Consider the following 21686-nt stretch of genomic DNA (forward strand, 5'->3'; position numbering starts at 1 on the left):
GTTATGATAGCAGGTAATATTCACTTACCAGTGATGATAGAGACAGACTAGTCCTGTGTCTACAGTGTTCATAGAACGACCTTGAACATGCTTATGGATCTTAACGCATGTGACTTTCTCTTTCCTGACCATATGTAGTTTGTTGTTTCATCAAAATTAAAAGCATATTACCTTAGGGACTTCCCTGGTAGTGCAGTGGTTGAGAATCTGCCTGCCAATGCAGGAGACACGGGTTCGAGCCCTGGTCCGGGAAGATCTCACATGCAGCGGAGCAACTAAGCCCATGCACCACAACTACTGAGCCTGCGTGCCGCAACTACTGAAGCCTGCGTGCCTAGAGCCTGTGCTCCGCAACAAGAGAAGCCACCGCAATGAGAAGCCCGTGCACTGCAACAAAGAGTAGCCCCCACGCACCGCAGCTAGAGAAAGCCCGTGCGCAACAACAAAGACCCAAGGCAGCCAAAAATAAATAAATAAATAAATAAATAAATTTTTTAAAAAAGCATATTACCTTAATTACAATTAAAGGTTAGTAGTCATGATTAAGAAGTGTATTTATCTTTTCATCCCTACAGTGGATTCTACTCTTGAATAAGTTTTCATCCCTAAGTGAAAAGTTGGTCTCTTTGCTTTAGAGGGAGAAGGAAAAAAAGAAAACAAAAACCAAACTTCGTTTGTCACCGCCATTTCCTGTTGCTTTTGCCTTAGGACCTAGGTTGTAGGACAAGTCAGGGAGTGCTTTTTCTCTTGCTTCCCTTTCTTAGTCACAGCTGGAGAACTGTGGAAAACAGAGGTCAGGATGTAGTCAAGGATATTTAGTTTTTGCATCCTGGCTTTAATGCACCAATAAACTGAATTGTGTTTTAATTTTTTCACATTGAAAAAGAAGTTAACTCAATACAAAATTATGTTTTGAATCCATGAAATTTCGTAAGTGTTAATCCTATTTCTTTTAAAATCTTCTTATTGGTCCTGTGAGACTTCCTTTTTAACATAAACACCTTCATACAACAAAATCAAACTACAGGATATTTCCTCAGTTGACAGAAATGGTTTAAAAGTTCTGTCTGCAGTGTTTCTAAATGATCACCTCAGGTTGGACATTCTAAACAGGAATTCCTATGTGGTTTGGATTATGTCCTCTGCATATAAAAAGTGGCGGGGATAGTAAATTTTTTCTTTGTTGTCGTAAGTATTCCTCTCTTTTCACTGCACTACTGAGAACATTGTACTCCCTTCTCACTTGCTATTTTTCTCTCCTGTCATTCTTCTGGAGACAATGGCTATTCTTCTGCTTGGGCAAGCTACCTTTATGGGAAAGTTCTTTGTTACGTAGGGTCCGTTACCCATTCATTCAACAAATATTTGTTGAGTACCTACTAAGTTAATGAGGCTGCATGTCTCAAAGGGTGTGCTGTATACATATTAATCCTATGAGATGTGCTGCAAAAAACCCAAATGGTTCAGAGCCCAAGGGTATGGGCATGCTTTGTTTCATTAGAGATTTACAGTATACCTTAGTATGTTAAGTATTCTAAGAAGTTCATTTCCCAAACTTTTTTAACCATGAGACTGTTTTACTTTCTACTGTTAATTTTGTGAATTCTATGGAACATACTTTGGAAAATGTTGAATTGTATATAGAACTCACCCTTACTGTTAAATAAGGGGAGAGAAGATAGATATATAACTATATATATATATAAAGCAGACAAGACGATAAAAGTCAAGATATAAAGGGAGGTAACTGTAGACCCCAGAGACAAGGGAAGAGTTCATTTTAGCTGAAAGATAGCATGCATGAAGAAGAGGAGTGCCATGTAAGGTAATTGGGGTTTAATTGTAGAGGTCCTAAATGCCAGGATTAGGAATTTGATTTTTTTTTTTTCTTTCTTGTAAACGTAGATGCCTTGATAGTAGTGTTTGAGGTCATGTAATTTGACTGTGGTGACAATGGCTATTTGACTTCCAGCTTAGAATTTGAATAGCTAAGAACACGTTTGTGTAAAAACATATTTATGTCTCTTAGATTTACAAACTAAGTAACAAAAGCTATTTAAACAGACTTATTGAAAAAGACTTATTCTGTTGTTCAATTAACTAGTTAAATATGTTTAATGAACATGATATATACAAGTAAGGACCACTCCTTTACCTTCAGGGTGCTGAAATGCTACTTGTTTTAGACATATTAGCTATTAAACAAGTGTTTGTGGAACCTCGCCACCAATTACAGTATCATGTATATGAGAAAATGTATTTATTCAGTAAACATTTAGCTTACCTTACCTTACCTACCCTAGGCCAGAAATCCTTCCAGGTACTGGAGTTAAAAGATGGTTTGAGTTAAAAATCTAGTTGGGGGAGTCAAAGAAAAAAAAAAAAGAACTCTTTCTACCACTACTCTCAATATTACTTCCCTTCTGACACCAGATGTGTGGGGATTTTCTTCCACAAGAATTCAATTCAGTTTTCCAATAGACACTGACTGGGTGTCCTACAATTCACTGTAATTCTGATACTGTCTACCTGGAGTTAGCATCAGATCCCACAAGTTAAGGGCTCAGTCCCACAGAAATGCCCCCGCTTCAGATACCAGTTGCAGTTCAGGTTGTCACCTGTGTTTCTGACTGACAGCTATAAATTGGAGGGTCTCATGACCCCCTCTTAGAGATTCAGTAATTTGCTAGAATGGCTCACAAAACTCAGGAAAACAGTTTACTAACTAGATTACTGGTTTATTATAAAAAGATAAAACTCAGGAACAACCAGATGGAAGAGGTACATAAGACAAGATGTGGGGAAGGAGTGCAGCACTTCCATTCTCTTGGGTGCTGCCACCCTTCCAGCACCTTGATGTGTTCAGCAACCTGGAAGCTCTCTGAACCCCACACTTCAGGGATTTTTATGGATGTCTCATCATGTAGGGATAATCATTAACTCATCTCTAGCCCTTCTCCCCTTCCCAGAGTATAAGGGGTGAGGCTGAAAGTTCCAGGCTTCTAATCATGCTTATCTTTCTGGTGACCAGTCCCCATACAGGAGCCCACCAAGAGTTGCTTCAGTAGGACAAAAGATGCTCCTATTACCCAGGAGATTCCAAGGGATTTAGGAGTTGTGTGTAAACCACTCCTATCACCTTTGTCACTCAGGAAATTACAAGAGTTTTAGGAGGTCTGTGTCAGGAACCACGGTTGAAGACCACTGGAACAGAAGATGCTCCTAGTACGCTTATCACTTAGTCCCTTAGTTGTCTTGTGTGTGCTTTCTTTCTACCTTTCCATGGGTAGGATGAATCCCATTTTGCCAGTCTGAAACGAAATGAAACGTTTGTAGTGCTTTTCAAAAGAATCAATATTCAGTAAATGTAATTCATTTAAATCCACCATGAAACACGTTGTCTCATGAAAATCAAATCAAATGTGGTTAAAAAGGAGAGCCAAATGTGATAAAATTCATTTAGTTCCAGTGCCAGAATTGCATAAAGTTCATATTTGGTTTCTGGTAGAATCTTGGATTTATAACACCATAGAATGCCTATTTTTTATTTCTGGAGTGGAAGGTGGTGGTCCTGCCTTTTTGGTTTTGGATCTATGAAGCAAGTCTTGATTTTCAAGATCCTGTGCAGGGGATTTGGCCATGGCCCCGATAACAAGTGGTTTGATTTATTGTGCATCTATGGTGTGCTCAACATTGTTCTGTTGACCACAGCTGGAAAGCTAGAGAAGTGTATGACAAATCCTGCCTTTGCTTTCAATTTAAGTGTGGAGAAGAGAAAAACTTACAAATGTTACTATAAAACAATAAATGACAAAATGGCAGTAATATATTGTTTTGTGTTGGCATTTGAATTTTTAAGCCTCATAGGGGTTAAGAGTGAAAAAATCAGTGGAGATCATCTAGGGAAAGAACCCTTTCCCCATAAGTATCCTTGTGGGTTGAGTTACCTGGTCACGGGTAAGGAAGCAGAAGTAGCATGGGTTTGAAAATAAGACTAGAGGAGGCTGCTGGTAGTGTACCTGTTCATTTTGGGGTGCAAAGAAATTTGGTTAGGTAGTGCAATATAAGAACTTAAAGGGCAGACTTAAGAGTGTAAACTTAATAGTTTAGGAATTGCATAGGGAAGTTTCTGACTAAAAGGGAATAGTGTTTTAAAGATTAGTTTGGCAGTGGTCTGCACAATGAATTTAAGAAAAGCCCCTTATATAGGAAGTACTTGAACCCACCTGTTAGTTGGTTTAATAGGACACAAATACTTCTCTCTGAAATCCTCTGAGCCTTATTTTTTAATCCAAGCAAGCAAAAATATTATAGGTTCTTTGAGTTTGTGGGTGGCTGTAACATATTTTATTGGATCTATTTTTCGGAAAGCTACTGTAAGAAAATATAAACGTTTGATTGGATTTTCTCAAGGAAACAATGTTAAATTAGGGATTTATGTTCCTGTCCAAGGGCTTGAGGTCTTAATTTTTAATAGAAATGACCACAAACCCCAGGTTTTTATTACAATTGGTAGCATTTGTAAAGAATAGGAAATCAGTTTAAGAGATCAACACAGTAATCAATTATGTAAAGTTGAATTTAATATGATAGTATCTTTGTAGTACATACGTAGATTTTTGTTTTTGTTTTGGACGTTTGCTTTTAATTACTACAGAAAAATAGAGATTAAGATATACCTTTGTCAGGTTCACGAAATTCTAAAAGATTTTTGGGGTAATTGTTTACAGGTATCTTTGAGAATCCTCTTAGGAGGACTTGGTCATTTGGAGGTCTTGGAGAATTTGCTAATTTGACTATCTTTTTCTCATTGTAAATGCCTTTGCAGCAATGCTAAGTATTAGAAAGTAAATTATTGGGATTTATTTGGTTTTATAAGCAACAAAGGTTTTGTTTTGTTTTTTGCTTTTTTGGAACTTCCATTCCATTGGAATGAGTAGCTGATTTATTTTAACTCTTGTTGATAATTTGATTGCTTCTGAAGATGAAACCTGAACTTTGCTTCCAGGATGCTGTTGTCTCCTAAGTATTCCTCCTCCTTTACTGGTCCCCCTTACTTTGTCTTTTGTTGGATCCCTTTCCTCCTTCTATCTCCACATGTTGCCATGCCCTTCTTCTTCCTAGATGAGCTCATCCTGTTCTGAGGTTTTAAATAACTCTAAGATTATGTCTAGCGCCAGTTTCTTCCCTGTAATACAAACTTATTTTTCTGACTCTGTGCTCTGCATATTCACTTGTATATCTAATTGGCATCTTCAACATATCATATGCAGAATAGAACTCTTACATCCCTACTCCCTTTTCCATCTCTTTCCCCAGTCTCACTAAATGGCACCACTTACCATTCATACAGTTGTTCAGGCTGCAGACCTCTATGAGTAATCATGATTCCCTTTTAAAATTTCTCCCCACATCCAATTCATCAGCACTTTGTATGAGTACAGTCTTTAAAAATGTCATGAACTGGGCCACATCACAGTACCCCCTCTACTGCCACTTTTCATCTGAGTCATTAGCATCTCTTGACTAGACTAGTACAGTGTTGCAGGTTTTCTCAGAGAAGCAGACTTTGAGACAGAGTTTAGTGTGCAGAATATTTATTAGAAAGTACCCTTGGGATAAATACATGTGAAAGGATAGGGTAAAGAAGCAAGATTGGGCCTTAGGAGAAGTAGCGGTACAATGCTGGCCCAGTGACAGTGGTGATGATCCCTATGGGAAGATCTGGAACTAAAATTACCTATCAGAGTTGTCCTGCTTTTTACCAAAGTGGTCAGGCCTTTATATCCCCGTCTTATTTAGTCATTGGATATAGACCACATTGAGAAAAGTGTGACATTGAGTGAAGTGGCTCTCTGCAGCTGAGAGGATCCCTGAAAATACTGCCAGGTGAAGGTTCTGTGCTGACAGCACTGCTAGCAGCTAGAGCAAGACCCTTCTTGAAGGGAGATCTGGATGACACGTGTCCACCGCAGACCACCCCTGTGCCACTAGACTCCGTGTCTTCACATACATTTGGGGGGTAGCTCCTCTAGACTCCAGTTGCGGTTCTTATCCTGGAGGAAAATTAGAAGGTGGTTAGTGGGATGAACTATGGCCCCTGCTGTTGCATGTGGTCTCAGGTTGCAACTGATAATCACTTTCCATTTTTTACTCTCCGTTCTAACTCCCCCTCACCTTCAGCTAGTATGTCTGCTGCTTTTGGTGGCTTAACTGGTTACCATACTCTTCTTAGGCCGGGTTGCACGCTTGTCCATGTACTTTCAGAATTGGTCAAGGGAGTATCACAAGATCCTTACAAGGAGATCTGTGTGTCAAACATATTGTTCCCTGCCCCCTCTGTATAGTAGCCACCCTGCCTCCCTCTGATGATGTCAGTTGCCCTGCCAAAGATGGTCACTCCTCTTCTTGTTTTTTATTCCCTGGATAAAAGCAGCCAAATGCCCAGGCAGCACTTGCAGTTATAGTTTATTGGGACTCTTATTATGTTCCCATACAAAAGTATTCCCCCTTTGGAGATTAAGACCTCTAACCCTGTAGACCTTAGAATTGCAGGAATAGCAAGAACAAATTGGGAGTCATGATGAGCAGGGCCACTTCTGATTTTACTCCTTGTTCCCAGGCTCATGTGTTTTTCCTGTTGGGGACACAGCATCATGTAAAGGTTTTAAATTCAGAATGTATACTGCATCTTGGCGGGTAGCGCTCCATCTTTATAGAGTATTGTCTCTGAACTGGTAGTTCAGTTATACCTTCAACAGGCTCTTTCAGTGCTCTATCAGACTGGCAGCTTCTGGGTGGTATGGTTTATGATATGACCAGTTGATCCCATGGTCACCCCCTTTGCTGTTAAATGGGTCCCATGGTCTGATATATGAGATCCTGTGCCAGGAGAACAAACACTTCCTCTGAGGATAGGCAAACTCAATTTGGAATGTTTCTATTCCTGTTAGAATGAATTACTCTTCCAGCGTGGAAAGAGCCCAGTGTAGTCAACTTGCTACCACATGGCTGATTAGCCTACTTGAAGGATGAGGCTGTTTTAGGGGCTCAGAGTTGGTCTCTGTCACGCTTAAGCTAGATCTTTGGCTTTGACACTAGATGGATCAGCCTTGCTAAGTAAGACCTCGTGCTGTTGGGGCCATATCTCTGTACTGTGTTCTCTCTGTTCATGTGCGCAATATGCTAATGCTGGGCAGAGGCTGGCTGGTGTCAGCTGGCAGAGTCATCTTGTCTACTTGGTTGAAGTCTTCTTGTGGATATTAACATGTGGTACTAAGATCTTCATACTTCATGCCCAGTCTCATGTATCCATTCACATGCCTGTACCCCAGACTTTCCTGTTCTCTTTCTTCCAGTCTTTTTCCTCTGATAGCCAGGCCCTTTGCAGTTGTCTGTGAGTCCATATATATTCTAATTGCAGGTCAGTTTTCTGTCCATCCAAGAGGATGACCAGGTGTATTTCCCAAAGCTTTGCCTTTTGGGAGGATTTTTTTTTTTTCTTGCCACTGAGTTTCAAGGCCACGGTTGAGGGAGGTTGTAATTGCAGCTGCTGTCCATTTTCATTTGGCACCCACATGCTTAGCCAACTCTTCATAAACCAAGCTCATGCTATTTCCTTCTCTGTCATCTGGTTGTAAGAGATTCCCATAAGGCCATACATGTGAACTGAGGGAAGGATGCTAGTGCAATAGTAGTGGAAGACATGGGAGTTTGGGCTACCTGCTTATGCAGTTTGCTTTGTGGTTCTGTTCATGTTTGATCCTGGATTTACTGCTTCCGTCTTATGATGGATAGTTCCTAGGTCCACTTGGGGAGTCTGTTAGAACACACCTCATGTTATAATTCTGGATGCACGGTCACTTCGTGTCCTGTGGTCAGGTGTACCTTCTCTGCCAGGGTCCAGAAGCATACTAGGAGTTGTTCCTCAAAAGATGTGTAATTCTGCTGCAAATGGCATGATCTTGCTTCACAATCCAGGGATCTGTGTTGTGATTATCCCACTGGAGCTTGCTATAACTTCACATGACATTGTTTCTTGGCACTGATTACTTTAATACTTTAGTAAATGCCGATTTCTTTAATACTATTGGGTCTGCTAGGTTGTATGGCCCCCTCTTCCACAGATCCCTTTTCTGTTTTTGTGTTACCTGAAATATGTGCCAGAGTGGGTGTGGAATATGTTGGCTCCAGAAGCTGAAAAGGCCTACCAGGTGTTATGTGTCCTTCCTTGTGGTGGAGGTGCAAGGTACCATAGTTTGTCCTTTACTTTGGATGCGATGTCCCAGCCTCCCCTGTCTACCTTAAACATTTTATTGATACACTGTGCCCGTGGATCTTTATAGAGTATATGTCTCAGTCTCTGGAGCACGTGTGTCTTACCAAGCTTCTCCAGTGTGCGAGCCAGTTCTTGCTCATTTGGCCCAATTAGCATGATGTCAGTTCATATGAGGAATCAGTAAGATGTTCTGCAGAATGTCCATACAGTACAGATCATGTTATAATAGAGGGTAGGAGAGTTCACATAGCCTTGAAGCAAAACTGTAAATGTACACTGTTGTCAGTTCTATGTGACCATGAACTGTCTGATCCTCTTTGCTAGTAGGGATAGAAAAGAATGTATCAGCTAAATCATTGACCATATAGCATGAGGCTCGGAGGTTGCAACCGCATGTGGCACGGCAGATGTAACTGGGGCTACTTTTTGGTTGATTATTGAGGTAGTCGTCCTCCAGGATTTGTGTGGTTTCTGCAAAACCCAGACTGATGAATTAAATGAGAAAATGATGGGTAACATTACCCCTGCATCCTTTAGATGGGGGTTGGCAAATTTACAGCCCATGGGATACCTGCCTGTTTTTAAAGTTTTATTGATATATAGCTAGACCATTTGTTTATGTGTTGCCTATGGTTACATTTGTATTACATAGGCAGAGTTGAATGGTTTTAACAAAGACTCTGGCTCTCAAGCCTAAAATACTATCTAGTCCTTTATGAAAAAATTTGCTGATTCTTGCTTTAGAGCTTTAAGAGTGGCACTAATTTTTGCCATTCCACTTGGTTACTACATTGAGTAGGGAGGGGTAATTTCAGAGACTTTTACTTGGACTTCCCCACCATAATAGTTCCTACTCTATAAACCAAGGACTCAGTGTGGAAGTTGCATTGGCCATCAGGTGTGTCTGTTCCTATTAAAGGTTTGCAAACTGGGGAAATGGCCACTAGTTGGGCTAATGGCCCATTAGACCGATGGTGAGCTTGACTTTGGCTAGGAATGTGTTTATTACTTGGCTCCCATATGTCCTCCTCCCATATGTCTCTTGAGTCCATGGTGCTTTGAGTCAATCAAGAATGTGAGCTAGGACCCTGTATACAACAGACCTCAAAAAGTTTGAGTATTCCCTTTCCCTAGTATATAGTTACTCAAGTAAATTGTTGTAACTGCTTTTGGGGGAAGGAATAGTAGATTCATTACTGCATATATTTGCCAGCATATTGCAGAGTCCTTCCTCCTGGGAACCTGGCCTTTTCTTCAGGCGATAATGGGGAATATGTTATAGTACATCCTTCAAGACCTTAGTACAAGCTGTGGATTCTCACTACCTCTCTTGGTCTCATCTACAACTATTCTCCACTTCACTCACTGTGCTCTAGTCACACTGGCCTCTTGTCATTACTTGCATACTAAGTTTGTTCCCTGTATTTGGAGCATTCCTTCCCCAGATGACTTATTCCTTAGCTGCATTTAGTTCTTTGTTCAGAATTTACTTTTTTAAAAAAATATTTATTTATTTATTTATTTGTGGCTGCTTTGGGTCTTCGGTGCTACATGCGAGCTTTCTCTAGTTGCGGCGAGCGGGGGCTACTCTTTGTTATGGTGTGTGGGCTTCTCATTGCAGTGGCTTCTCTTGTGGAGCACGGGCTCTAGGCGCGTGCGCTTCAGTAGTTGTGGCACACAGGCTTCAGTAGTTGTGGCTCACGGGCTCTAGAGCACAGGCTCAATAGTTGTGGCACACGGGCTTAGTTGCTCCGCGGCATGTGGGGTCTTCCCGGACCAGGGCTCGAACCCATGTCCCTTGTACTGGCAGGCGGATTCTTAACCACTGTGCCACCAGGGAAGCCCAAAATTTACTTTCTTAGAGAGGCATTGCCTGATCACTTCTACTAAAAATAATTCCACTCTTATCCATCCGTCTGTATCCTGTTTAGCTTTCTTCATAGTTCTTACTACATTTTCATGTATCTGCTCATTTGTCTGTTACTCTCCTCCCTGAAATCCAGTGGAGCAGAGATTTTTCTCCTGCCCTTAAGAATATTTAGAATAGTGAGTAGCATGTAGTAGGCTCTCAATTAATATTTGTTGAATGAGGGAATACTGTATTTTGAGAAAATTGAAAATGTTTCATATGAAAAAATGCTTGCTTTTTTTTCACTGTCAATAATACTTGTTGATTTGTAAGTTTTTTGACATATAATTTAATAAAACTGGTTTGTTGAGATTAATGAACAGTGTAACATGTTGAATTGAAAACTGAAACTACTCTCAATAACTAATAAATGAAGTTAATAACACATGAGAACTGGGACTTCCCTGGTGGTCCAGTGGTTAAGACTCTGTGCTTCACCTCAGGGGGCATGGGTTCGATCCCTGGTTGGGAACTAAGATCCCGCGTGCCCCATGGTGTGGCCAAAAAAAAAACAACAACAAAAAACCACACATGAGAACTAAGATTATTAAGTACTGTATTTACACAAGTATCTATGCGTAAAAAATGACAGGGAAAAGGAGCACGATTACTATATAATTTAATGAAAGTACTGTGGACTTTTTTTTTTAACATCTTTATTGGAGTATAATTGCTTTACAATGGTGTGTTAGTTTCTGCTTTATAACAGAGTAAATCAGCTATACATATACATATATCCCCATATCTCTTCCCTCTTACGTTTCCCTCCCTCCCACCCTCCCTATCCCACCACTCTAGGTGGTCACAAAGCACCAAGCTAATCTCCCTGTGCTATGCGGCTGCTTCCCCCTAGCTATTTTACGTTTGGTAGTGTATATATGTCGATGCCACTCTCTCACTTTGTCCCAGCTTACCCTTAGTACTGTGGACTTTTGAAGAGCTGCTACTTCCTAAATAAATTTAACCCCTTTTAAAGAAAAAAACTCTTTATTTTACCAGAAGTGAAGGCTTGAACTTTTGAAATCAGATAAGCATATGTGATCTTGGATTAAATAGCCTTTTTGTATCACATAATTTCCCAGGTATAAAATGAATCAACATTAATAGAACCTACCTCATGGACTTGTTAAGTACATATTAAATGAGATTAAGTTTGTAAAATGCTAGGCACATATCTGGTACATAGTAGACACTTTAAAAACTCAGCTGTCATCACCATCTTATCATAATTTAGAAGTATTTCATGTGCTTATCAGACTATCTAAAGTTCTAAGTAGCTCTAAACATAAATTTCTTTGAGTCATTGCTTCTCAATTTATATATGTAAATTAAGAATTGTTAGACATGTCAGCTCTTTGTCTCAAGAGAAGTGAGGTAGACTACAGGTATGATTATATAAATGATATGTTCGCTAAATGAGTTAATTGTATATTATAGGGCCAGAATTTTTACTTTGCAGCATAGCTAACTCATCCTTAGGATTTAATCTTCAAACATGTCAGCACCTGGATAAATCTGAATTTTTAATTTTTTTAGTTATTACAAAATATTGGATATATTTCCTGCATTGTACAATACATCCTTGTAGCCTATCTTACACCCAGTAGTTTCTGCCTCCCACTCCCCCACCCTTATATTGCCCCCCTTCCACCCCACTGGTAACCACTAGTTTGTTCTCTATATCTCTGAGTCTGCTTCTTTTTTGTAATAGTCATTAGCTTGTATTTTTTAGATTCCACATATAAGTGATTTCATACAGTATGTGTCTTTCTCTGTCTGACTTATTTCACTTAGCATAATGCCCTCCAAGTCCATCCATGTTGCTGCAAATGGCAAAATTTCATTCTTTTTTATGGCTGAGTAGTGTTCCATTGTATTTATATACTACACCTTCTTTATCCATTCATCGGTTGATGGACGTTTAGGTTGCTTCCATATCTTGGCAATTATAAATAATGCTGCTGTGAACATTGGGGTACATGTATCTTTTTTTTTTTAATTTACGTGTTTATCTATCTATTTATTTATTTATGGCTGCGTTGGGTCTTCATTGCTATATGCGGGTTTTCTCTAGCTGTGGCAAGCGGGGGCTAATGTTTGTTGCGGTGTGCGGACGTCTCATTGCGGTGGCTTCTCTTGTTGCAGAGTACAGGCTCTAGGTGCGCAGGTTTCAGTAGTTGTGGCACATGGGCTTAGTTGCTCTGCAGCATGTGGGATCTTCCTGAACCAGGGCTTGAACCCGTGTCCCCTGCATTGGCAGGTGGATTCTTAACCACTGCGCCACCAGGGAAGTCTGGGGTGCATGTATCGTTACAAATTAGTGTTTTTGTTTTTTTTCAGTTGTGGAATTGCTCCACATATGGTAGTTCTATTTTTAGTTTTTTGAGAGACCTCCATACTGTTTTCCACAGTGGCTGCACCAATTTACATTCCCACCAACAGTGTAGGAGGGTTCCCTTTTCTCCGCATCCTGGCCAACATTTGTTATTTGTGTTCTTTTTGATGATAGCCATTCTGACATGTGTGAGATGATAGCTCATTGTGGTTTTGATTTTCATTTCCCTGATGACTAGCAGTGTTGAGCAGAGCTGAGATTTAAATCACTCTGTTTTCACTGCTGTATAAAACTTAATAGTAACTTTGGGAAACTACGAATAGCTCCTTGTGCCTAAGGTGTAGATGGTGAGGATAAGAATTCAAACTGGAATCGCCAGTAAATGCTATCAGTTTAAGTTACATGCTAAGTGGGAGGCAATATATGATATCTATTTGTACGAAAGAGGGTAATATGGAAAATATGTAAATTAGTGTGTATTAGTCTAAAAAATGCATTCTCAGCCGATGGTGAACATTTGAATGTTTATTTTCTTGATTGGGCCTTCTACTCTGATATTCTTTTTTTTTTTTTTTAAAGTGTTTGTTTTTTTGTTTTTTTTGTTTTTTTGTTTTTTTAACTTTATTTTATTTATGGCTGTGTTGGGTCTTCGTTTCTGTGCGAGGGCTTTCTCTAGTTGCGGCAAGTGGGGGCCACTCTTCATCGCGGTGCGCAGGCCTCTCACTATCGCGACCTCTCTTGTTGCGGAGCACAGGCTCCAGATGCGCAGGCTCAGCAATTGTGGCTTACGGGCCTAGTCGCTCCGCGGCATGTGGGATCTTCCCAGGCCAGGGCTCGAACCCGTGTCCCCCGCATTGGCAGGCAGATTCTCAACCACTGTGCCACCAGGGAAGCCCTGATATTCTTTTTTTATAATTCTTTTTTTTCTGGGAAAGTTTAGAAAATTTTACCCTGCTTTTTCATTTTTTTCATTTTTAAAATATTTATTTATTTATTTATTTTTAATTTTTGGCTGCGTTGGGTCTTTGTTGGTGCGTGTGGGCTTTCTCTAGTTGTGGCGAGCGGAGACTACTCTTCGTTGTGGTGCGCAGGCTTCTCATTGTGGTGGCTTCTCTTGTTGCGGATCACGGGCTCTAGGCGTGCGGGCTCTAGAGCACAGGCTCAGTAGTTGTGGCGCACGGGCTTAGTTGTTCTGCGGCATGTGGGATCTTCCCAGACCAGGGCTCAAACCTGTGTCCCCTGCATTGGCAGGCGGATTCTTAACCACGGTGCCACCAGGGAAGTCCTGTCCTGCTTTTTTAATATCAGATATTATACATGAGCATTTTTTTCTGATTTCATTAAATTGTTTTACAACATGATTTTAATAGGAACATAATTGTTTTATCCTGTAAGTTTACTCTAATTTTTCAATAATGATTTTGTTGAATATTTGTGTAATAATTTTTCAGTGTTATATATAATACAAAAATTTTGTGTTCATATCTGCTTTTTCCCTTAGAATTTTATAAGTAGAATTACTGGGTTAAAGGGTATGAGCATTTGTAGTACTTTGATGTTACCAAAATGTTACCTGCTGTCCTCCAAAAATACTGTACCTTTTAACATTTCTAACAATAATGAGAGTGAATTTCAGCTTATCTTCTCCTGTATCCATATTATAATTAAGGAAAAAGAAAAACTTTGTCAGTTTGTGAGGCAAAAAGAAGAAAAAAAAAGTGATAACTAGACCTTCCTTATTTGATTACTAGTGAAGCTGTATATATTTCATGTTTCTTGGCCATTTGTATTTCTTCTATAAATTGTTTGTGTCCCTTGCTCATTTTTCCTTTGGTATGTTCCTGCTCATAATACTCTTTAATATTTTAATATACTGATTTTCATTAAGTAATTTGTTTATTGAAGATTTTTTTAAATTGAAAAACCCTGTACATTTTAATAATAGAGATGTGTTTAGTAATTTAATTTTAAGTTCTCACATGGTATAAACTGCTTCATTTTTGTAAGTAGTATTAAGTCATGGTCTGTGAAACTTTTTAAAAGAACATTTATTTTGTAAACTAGGAGCCTTTTGTGGCAGATGAGTATATTGAACGTCTTGTATGGAGAACCCCAGGAGGAGGCTCTAGAGGGGGACCTGAAGCTTTTGATCCTAAAAGGTGAAGTAAAAATTTCTTTTTCATAGATGCAATCTAGTCCAAATTTGTGTCTGGAATAGAGGTGACTGTTGGAATTCCTTTCAACATTCATGTAAAGGGAGTTAACAACTGGCCAATAAAAGGAAGAAGCATTAGAAGTTTGAGATTTATTTTTTTCTTTTATGTTTCTTTTATTTTAGAGAAAGACCTTAAGTGATATGGGGGAAGGGGTTTTATTGCATATGAGAATTTAATATTTTCTCCACTTAGTAATAAATTAGAAATGGCTGGCTATACCTCTAAAATAAAACATGTTGAATATGTTGTTTTAAGTATCGGTGTAAATTGGGGGAACAAAAATTCACCATACCCTGGAATGCACAGTATTATTTTTATATAGTATGATTTACCTTTTTAACTATTTCTATAAAATTGGTTTCAATTCTGGGGGTTAATGGAGGTTCCCTATGAGGTTTTCATTTATGTCAGAGATAATCCCTGACAGGATGCTGAAGAGAAAATTAACATGTTCATCCTTACCTCAAGGAATGCTCACTAATACTTTATTTACAATTATAAGTGAACTGGTCACTTCCTAGTGATCAGTTATAGATGGATTGATACATATTCTAATTTTCCTTTGTTAGATTATTAGAAGAATTTGTAAATCATATTCAAGAACTCCAGATAATGGATGAAAGGATTCAAAGGAAAGTAGAGAAACTAGAGCAACAGTGTCAGAAAGAAGCTAAGGAATTTGCCAAGAAGGTACAAGAGCTCCAGAAAAGCAATCAGGTAAACATTTAGTTAAATAATGAATAGTTTATACAGGCTTTAATATCTTTATTTCCTTTCAGTTTTCAGTTTTTTAAAAAAATCTAGTGCAATAGTAATTGTTGAGGTTTCTTTATACTGCTCCCATCTCATGGGATAAAATGTTAATGAATTGTTATCAGGCACTCTGGGTGCACTTGCTTGCCTACTGAGTGTTGGTTTGGGATCACAGTACTCTCTTAGGATGGGGTGGTATCCATTACAGTGTGGTCCTTGCTTCCTCTTTAACAGTGCAAACTTTTAAGAATGATAATTCAGTAGACCTTTATTTTTAGGGGGTCGTGATTAGCTTGGACATTTAGGTATTTATTTGCATTCTCATTTAATCATAAAGCAAAAGAATAATACCAGACCAACTATTGCCTGGATGGAGTTTTTTCCTAGAGGAAACCTGGTCTGGGAAGCTTCACAAAAGTCATGAGGTATATACCCTAATGAGAATGCTGGTGTAACTGGGAAAAGCATGTGCAGAACTCTTCCTCAGTCCATTTGGGAGTAAAACTAGATCTCTAGACTGACTCTGGGGTAAGTAGGCCAAGCTTCTTAGCCATTCTTAGGCCCTAAACTTAATCTGGAACCTCTGAACCTCTTTCACAGCCTGGACCTGATGTGGAACTTGATTGCCCTTTGTAAATGTAGCTAGAAGAGCATGTTTAGCATCGCTGCCTCCCAGGGGCTGTTTGTCCTTTAGTGTCAGGGGTTAGCAAGCTGATTGCTGCTCAGATTTCATATGTTTAGATTCCTTCACTTAAGCATGTATAACTGTTAGAAAATAATAAAGTCAGTAATTTACATAAGATAGAGAATGTGTTTTTAAGTAGTTCAGGTGATAGATTCCAAATACTTCTAATGCAGATTCCCCTTGGTAATAATGATAGTATTAGTAGTTAATCTGGGTTCTCTGATTGTATTTTATGCTTGTTCACATTTTTTCTAGGTTGCCTTCCAACATTTCCAAGAACTAGATGAGCACATCAGCTATGTAGCAACCAAGGTCTGTCACCTTGGAGACCAGTTGGAGGGGGTAAACACACCCAGACAACGGGCAGTAGAGGCTCAGAAATTGATGAAATACTTTAATGAGTTTCTAGATGGAGAATTGAAATCTGACGTTTTTACAAATTCTGAAAAGGTGAGCACTGTCAGAAGGATAAAAGCAAATTATAGCATTAATAACAATGCCCTAATTATGAACTACAGTTATTACTTTCCAGAGTCAGACTTCAAGTCACTGAGTAGCTGACTTATTAAAAGTCTTTATTCTGAAATGTACACTTGTCTACAGATTGCTGATCAAGTATATATATATTCAACTTTTTAGTTGGATTGCCTGGCATTTTTGTTTATGAAATTTGTATGGTTTAGAAATGTTGGGGTAACTATTTTAATAAATATTTCTTTTTCATAATTGACTTTTAATATTAACAGAATTTGATAGTCACATTCCATTGGGTGAGGGGTGGTCTGACCTAAATCATTGACAAGCTGAAGTATCTTTCTATGCAAGGAATTCAGAGCTTCTAGTTTTTGTTACTTGAATAAAGATCTTTTACAAAGAATTAAAGCATAGTTTAGATCAAAGAGAATAGAAAAATCTGAATTAATTGTTCATGTTAATCTTTTTCGTAGCACTAGTCACTTAATCCTGGTCTAAGGTTGCATGGTGTTGGCTGCTGTACAATCTTGGAAGAGGTTATTTAGCTCACTTTCTTCCCCTCGGGGGAAAAAATCAAAATGCATGAAAAAATAGACATTCTTATGGATGGTATATGCACATAGTGACGTTGTCCACTAATATGTTGAATACAGTCTTCCAGAATTTTTCTGAGTGTACTCCATGGGACATCTCAGATAGTGGAATTTTAAAAACTAAGTAGGACTGAAGTTCACTTTGAATTAAGCAACACATTTTTTTGTGAGTAGGAACTATATAGGGGTATAGAATTTATAATTTTTAGAGATCTTTGAAAGGAATGGTTACATATGTAGAGATAACTCCTCTAAAGAAAAGGCAGTATTTTAAATAATGAGTTTCAGGAATTATATTTGTAATATAAAGTAGAACTGATAAGATTAACATCAAGAACATTATCATACTTAAACACTTGTAAAATACTGGCAATATCTAGTTTTTATATATTCACATGATTTTTATATATAATAATATACACACACACACACACACACACACACACACACAAACACGGCTTGAACACTGAACTGTTTTTCAGGATAGTTTATGGAATGCTTTTATTTTATGTTTCCTAAATATAAACATATTTCTAATGTATTATAAAAGTACATATTTATACATATAAAAATGTTTTTTTGTATATATATAAAATTGTATATAATTCAAGTCTTATACCTTGGGTTACCTTGGATTATACCTGTTGGATTGTAGAGTATATTTATGTTATAAACAAAATGCAGATATTTTACCCAGTGTGAGTTGGTCTGTTTATTTGATGCAGCTCAAGGCAGCCATTTAGAATCTAGAGAAAAATAAATATTTTAAAATTGACTGATTACACATATTTTTACCCTGATTTGTATTGCTTGTAATGTTTTGCATAATGAAATTATGTTTTTTACACTTTTCTTTAAACATTTTAATTATCCTCAAGTAATTGTGTAGTTCATGGTATTACTATTGTCTCTTAGTTTTTAAGATTTTGATTGAAAGAAGAAGAAAAAATCTTCATATTCTTGCTACTTCATTCACTTGGTCACTAGCTGTCTGTAATTTTTGAAGAGCAAGTAGAGCTAACAGTGCTTATGCTACTTCCTCTTATTTTCTCTCCTTTGCTTCACTCCCTACCATATCCCATTTTCTTTCATCTTGTTCCTTTTTTCTTATACTCTAGTCCTCTTTTCCCAATTGTCTTGTTTTTCTCTCATATCTCCCATAAGTTTTGGGTTACTGTTGAATCATTACTTCTGACCTGGTACTATCACAGTTAACTACACTTAGGAACATCATATATGGTATTAGATTGCTAATTATTAGATAAACTTCTAACTATCTCAATTTCTGCACTGTGTGCCAGCCACCTTCCCAATGGAAAGAAAAGGAAAATCACCCATGTAGTTAGGGAGGTGTGTGATTGTGGAAGGAACTAGAATGCGAAAAGATAACAACACATCTTTTTCCTTTTTCTTGTTGCTCCATAGTCATTTTTGCTTTTTTTTAATCTTTGCTTCTCAGAATCTTCTAATTTTCTTCTCTGGGAAAAAAAACCCATTTTATGGCCATAGTATATATTCCCTCTTACCTCTGTCATTACAAAGTATGTTAGTTGTTTCTCTTAGCATCACAACTTAATGTTCTTCATGTAGATAATGCCTGATGGCCCTGATTATCTTTAACCTGTGGTGGTCTCTCACTTTACCCTAACATCAGTAGTGGTGGTCTCTCACCTTACCCTAACATCAGTAGTATATGTAAGCAAGTTATTAGATTGTGGTTTTGAAAGCTTCTGTACTTTTATAGTATTTTTCAACTGATGGATGACCTTAAGAGCTACTTGCGCTTGAAACAATTTTTATAAAATAATTACCTGTGGGAATTCCATAAAATCAAGTGTTATTTACTCTGCTATACTTCTTACTATATTAAGTGAAGTTTTCAAACACTACGTAATGGGGACTTGCATCTCTTAAGACAACAAGAACAAACTCCTGATAGGAACATAAAACATGTATGTAGGTCCTTTCTGAAGGGAGTATCGGTGAGGAGAAAAGGGTGGACATTGCTAGTACAACTAAATGGCATGGTGAAAAGAGATAATGCAGTGGTATCTGTGCCCATGTTCAGTAGAATAGAGTGAGCATCTGGTAACTGAAAATGACAGTGACATGCTGACTAGGAGAGAAGAGATAACTGAAGCAGAAATGCTATCTATATTCACTATTGTTGGGCAAAACAACAATATCATTTGGTCCTGCTTTTGTTTTCCACAGTTGCTTGCCAGACTTCACATGAGTACTCAGAAAGATCTGTGTTAATGTTCTCAGCTCTTCCTTCACGTTTGTATGAGTCTCTCTCTCTTTTTTTTTTTTCGTGTAAGAGAAAGTGAATGATCATAAAATCATTTAATTAAAGGTGTGCCAAAATAAAACTCAATACTTATTTGAAATTTGTTTTAAAAAGTAAACATTATATAACTCCCCTATACATTAGTGTGAATAAGCACAAATGTCTGCATTTTAAGAATTTTGGACCCCTTGCCTAAATCCTTTAGTTCCACAACTTGAGTAAGTACAAACATTTCTGTACCATTTTCCATTCTAGAAACTTCATATTAAACTTAATCTTTGCTTTTATAACAAGTTTTATAACTTGATATGTTCATTAAATGACAGGCATTTTGTTGTTTTTTTCTTCACTTAAAATGGGATATATACAGCAGTATGATCTGAATTATTTTCATAAATCTTGTTTATCGTTTCACAAACTCAGAAGATACTTAAACTTGCTTTCAGCAATCAGTGATTTGAATTTTTTCTGAGTAAACTTGAACTGCAGGTTTCATTGGGAAGGGATTGTGGCATTATAAAATCACAAGATTTCAGTACAATAATGACAAATGTTTATGTTTTGTTGACTCATTATTGGTGATACCCCAGATGTATTCCTGTTGCTCATAAGATTTTATTTGTTGTGTTTTTTAAAGAAAATTGTTTGGGTGAGTGTCTGTGGGCATACATAGAAGAATATTACTATTTTTAAATATAAAATTATTTTTTGATATGTATAAAGGTTTTTTTTAAATTATTGCTTTTGTTTTTTAATAGATAAAGGAGGCAGCAGACATCATTCAGAAGTTGCACCTAATTGCCCAGGAGTTACCTTTTGATAGGCAAGTTTATTTCTCAAGAGCTAATTTGAGTATATGGTATAGTGTATAGAATAAAATTGTACTTTTTCTTGTATGATTTTGCTCATTAATTCAACAAAAACTTATTGAGGACAGCCTTTGTACAGGTACAGTATGTAATAGCTGATTGAAAAAAATGTGGTATCTTAACAACTAAATTTAATGATATATCTTGAAATAATTTCAATCTTATGTTTTTCTTTTGAAAAAAATTGATGGAGAATTTTGAAATTGGAGTAAGATTTTGAATTTTCTTTTTTTCTGGACTTTGATAAACAGACTAGAAGGGGACAGAGAAAGTTTAAACATGGGGCTCTTGAGTTCCTTCTTCTTCTGTCTACATGAGAATTCTTAAGCCTTTAGGGGTCTTAGACACCTTTGAAAAGCTGGTGAAAGCTATGAAATTTCCTTAAAAAATTCAGATACACAGACTGTTGTATACAATTTCATGGAGTTTTAGACCCTTTAGCCTATCTGTAGGCTCCTTCCTAGGGACTTCAGGTTAAGAAATCCTGTTTTAGATGCAAGACCCTAGGGCCATTGCTAAGTTAGGTATTAATGGTTTCATCCTAAAAGAAACTTCACTGAGAAGGAAATTCTTTCATGATTTCCTTTAGTTCATGGAATGTCAGACTCTATAATAAAATCTTGTTAACAGTGGTTCTCCCATTTAAATATCTGGAAAAAATGTCTTCCCTTTTAACAGATAATATACGTATTTTATTCTTTTGGTAATACTTGAAAATCCTGAGGTACAGGTAGAATGTAAATGTATTGCTATACTTAAAGCTTGTCCATTATGTCCCAAACATAGAGTGAAAGTGAATTCCCTACCCCCAAATATATCTTATTTTACTCTGAACTTTGTATCATCATAAAGGATTAGCAGTAATAAGCATCTATCATTTAGCTATTATTAATAATCTCATACTTGTCCAGCATTATGAGCAATGATTTTTAATGTCGCCCACAAAAAACCTCTCTTTAACTTTATTTCAGAGTTAAAACATTTACTTAAATGGGTAAAATGTGTGGCTCACAATAAGTGCATCATAACTGTTGGCTTCATCTGTCTCCCACCCCTACAAACACACAGGCATATACTCATCTTCTCCTGCTTCTCAATTACATGCTTCTCTTACAGTTTTGTTTTAGCGTATCAAGCCTTAGAATTGAATATATAGCCTAATCAAGTTTAATTTTTTCACAAAGATCAATATGGCCTAACATACTCTGTGATCCACTGTGACTTTGATATCAATTTTGTATAGATCTTTAAATTATTACCTTCTTCATCTGTCTTTGGCATTCT

At 37.5% G+C, this 21686-nt stretch overlaps 1 protein-coding gene across 2 annotated transcripts in view; it reads left to right on the plus strand.

The window, feature by feature from the left end:
- Positions 1-21686, plus strand: part of EXOC5 (exocyst complex component 5) — a 57373-nt gene that overhangs the window by 2199 nt on the left and 33488 nt on the right. For both annotated transcript variants that reach the window (XR_014242969.1, XM_082386537.1), the window contains exons 2-5: positions 14587-14681; positions 15308-15455; positions 16432-16626; positions 20292-20356. Coding sequence is in view for 1 of the 2 variants with exons in the window: in XM_082386537.1 (XP_082242663.1) it covers positions 14587-14681; positions 15308-15455; positions 16432-16626; positions 20292-20356 (503 nt within the window). In the remaining variant the exon portion in view is untranslated. The remainder of the gene's footprint in view (positions 1-14586; positions 14682-15307; positions 15456-16431; positions 16627-20291; positions 20357-21686) is intronic.

The sequence above is a fragment of the Balaenoptera borealis genome, assembly GCF_965194805.1.
Source record: "Balaenoptera borealis genome assembly, chromosome: 3".
NCBI lineage: Eukaryota > Metazoa > Chordata > Mammalia > Artiodactyla > Balaenopteridae > Balaenoptera > Balaenoptera borealis.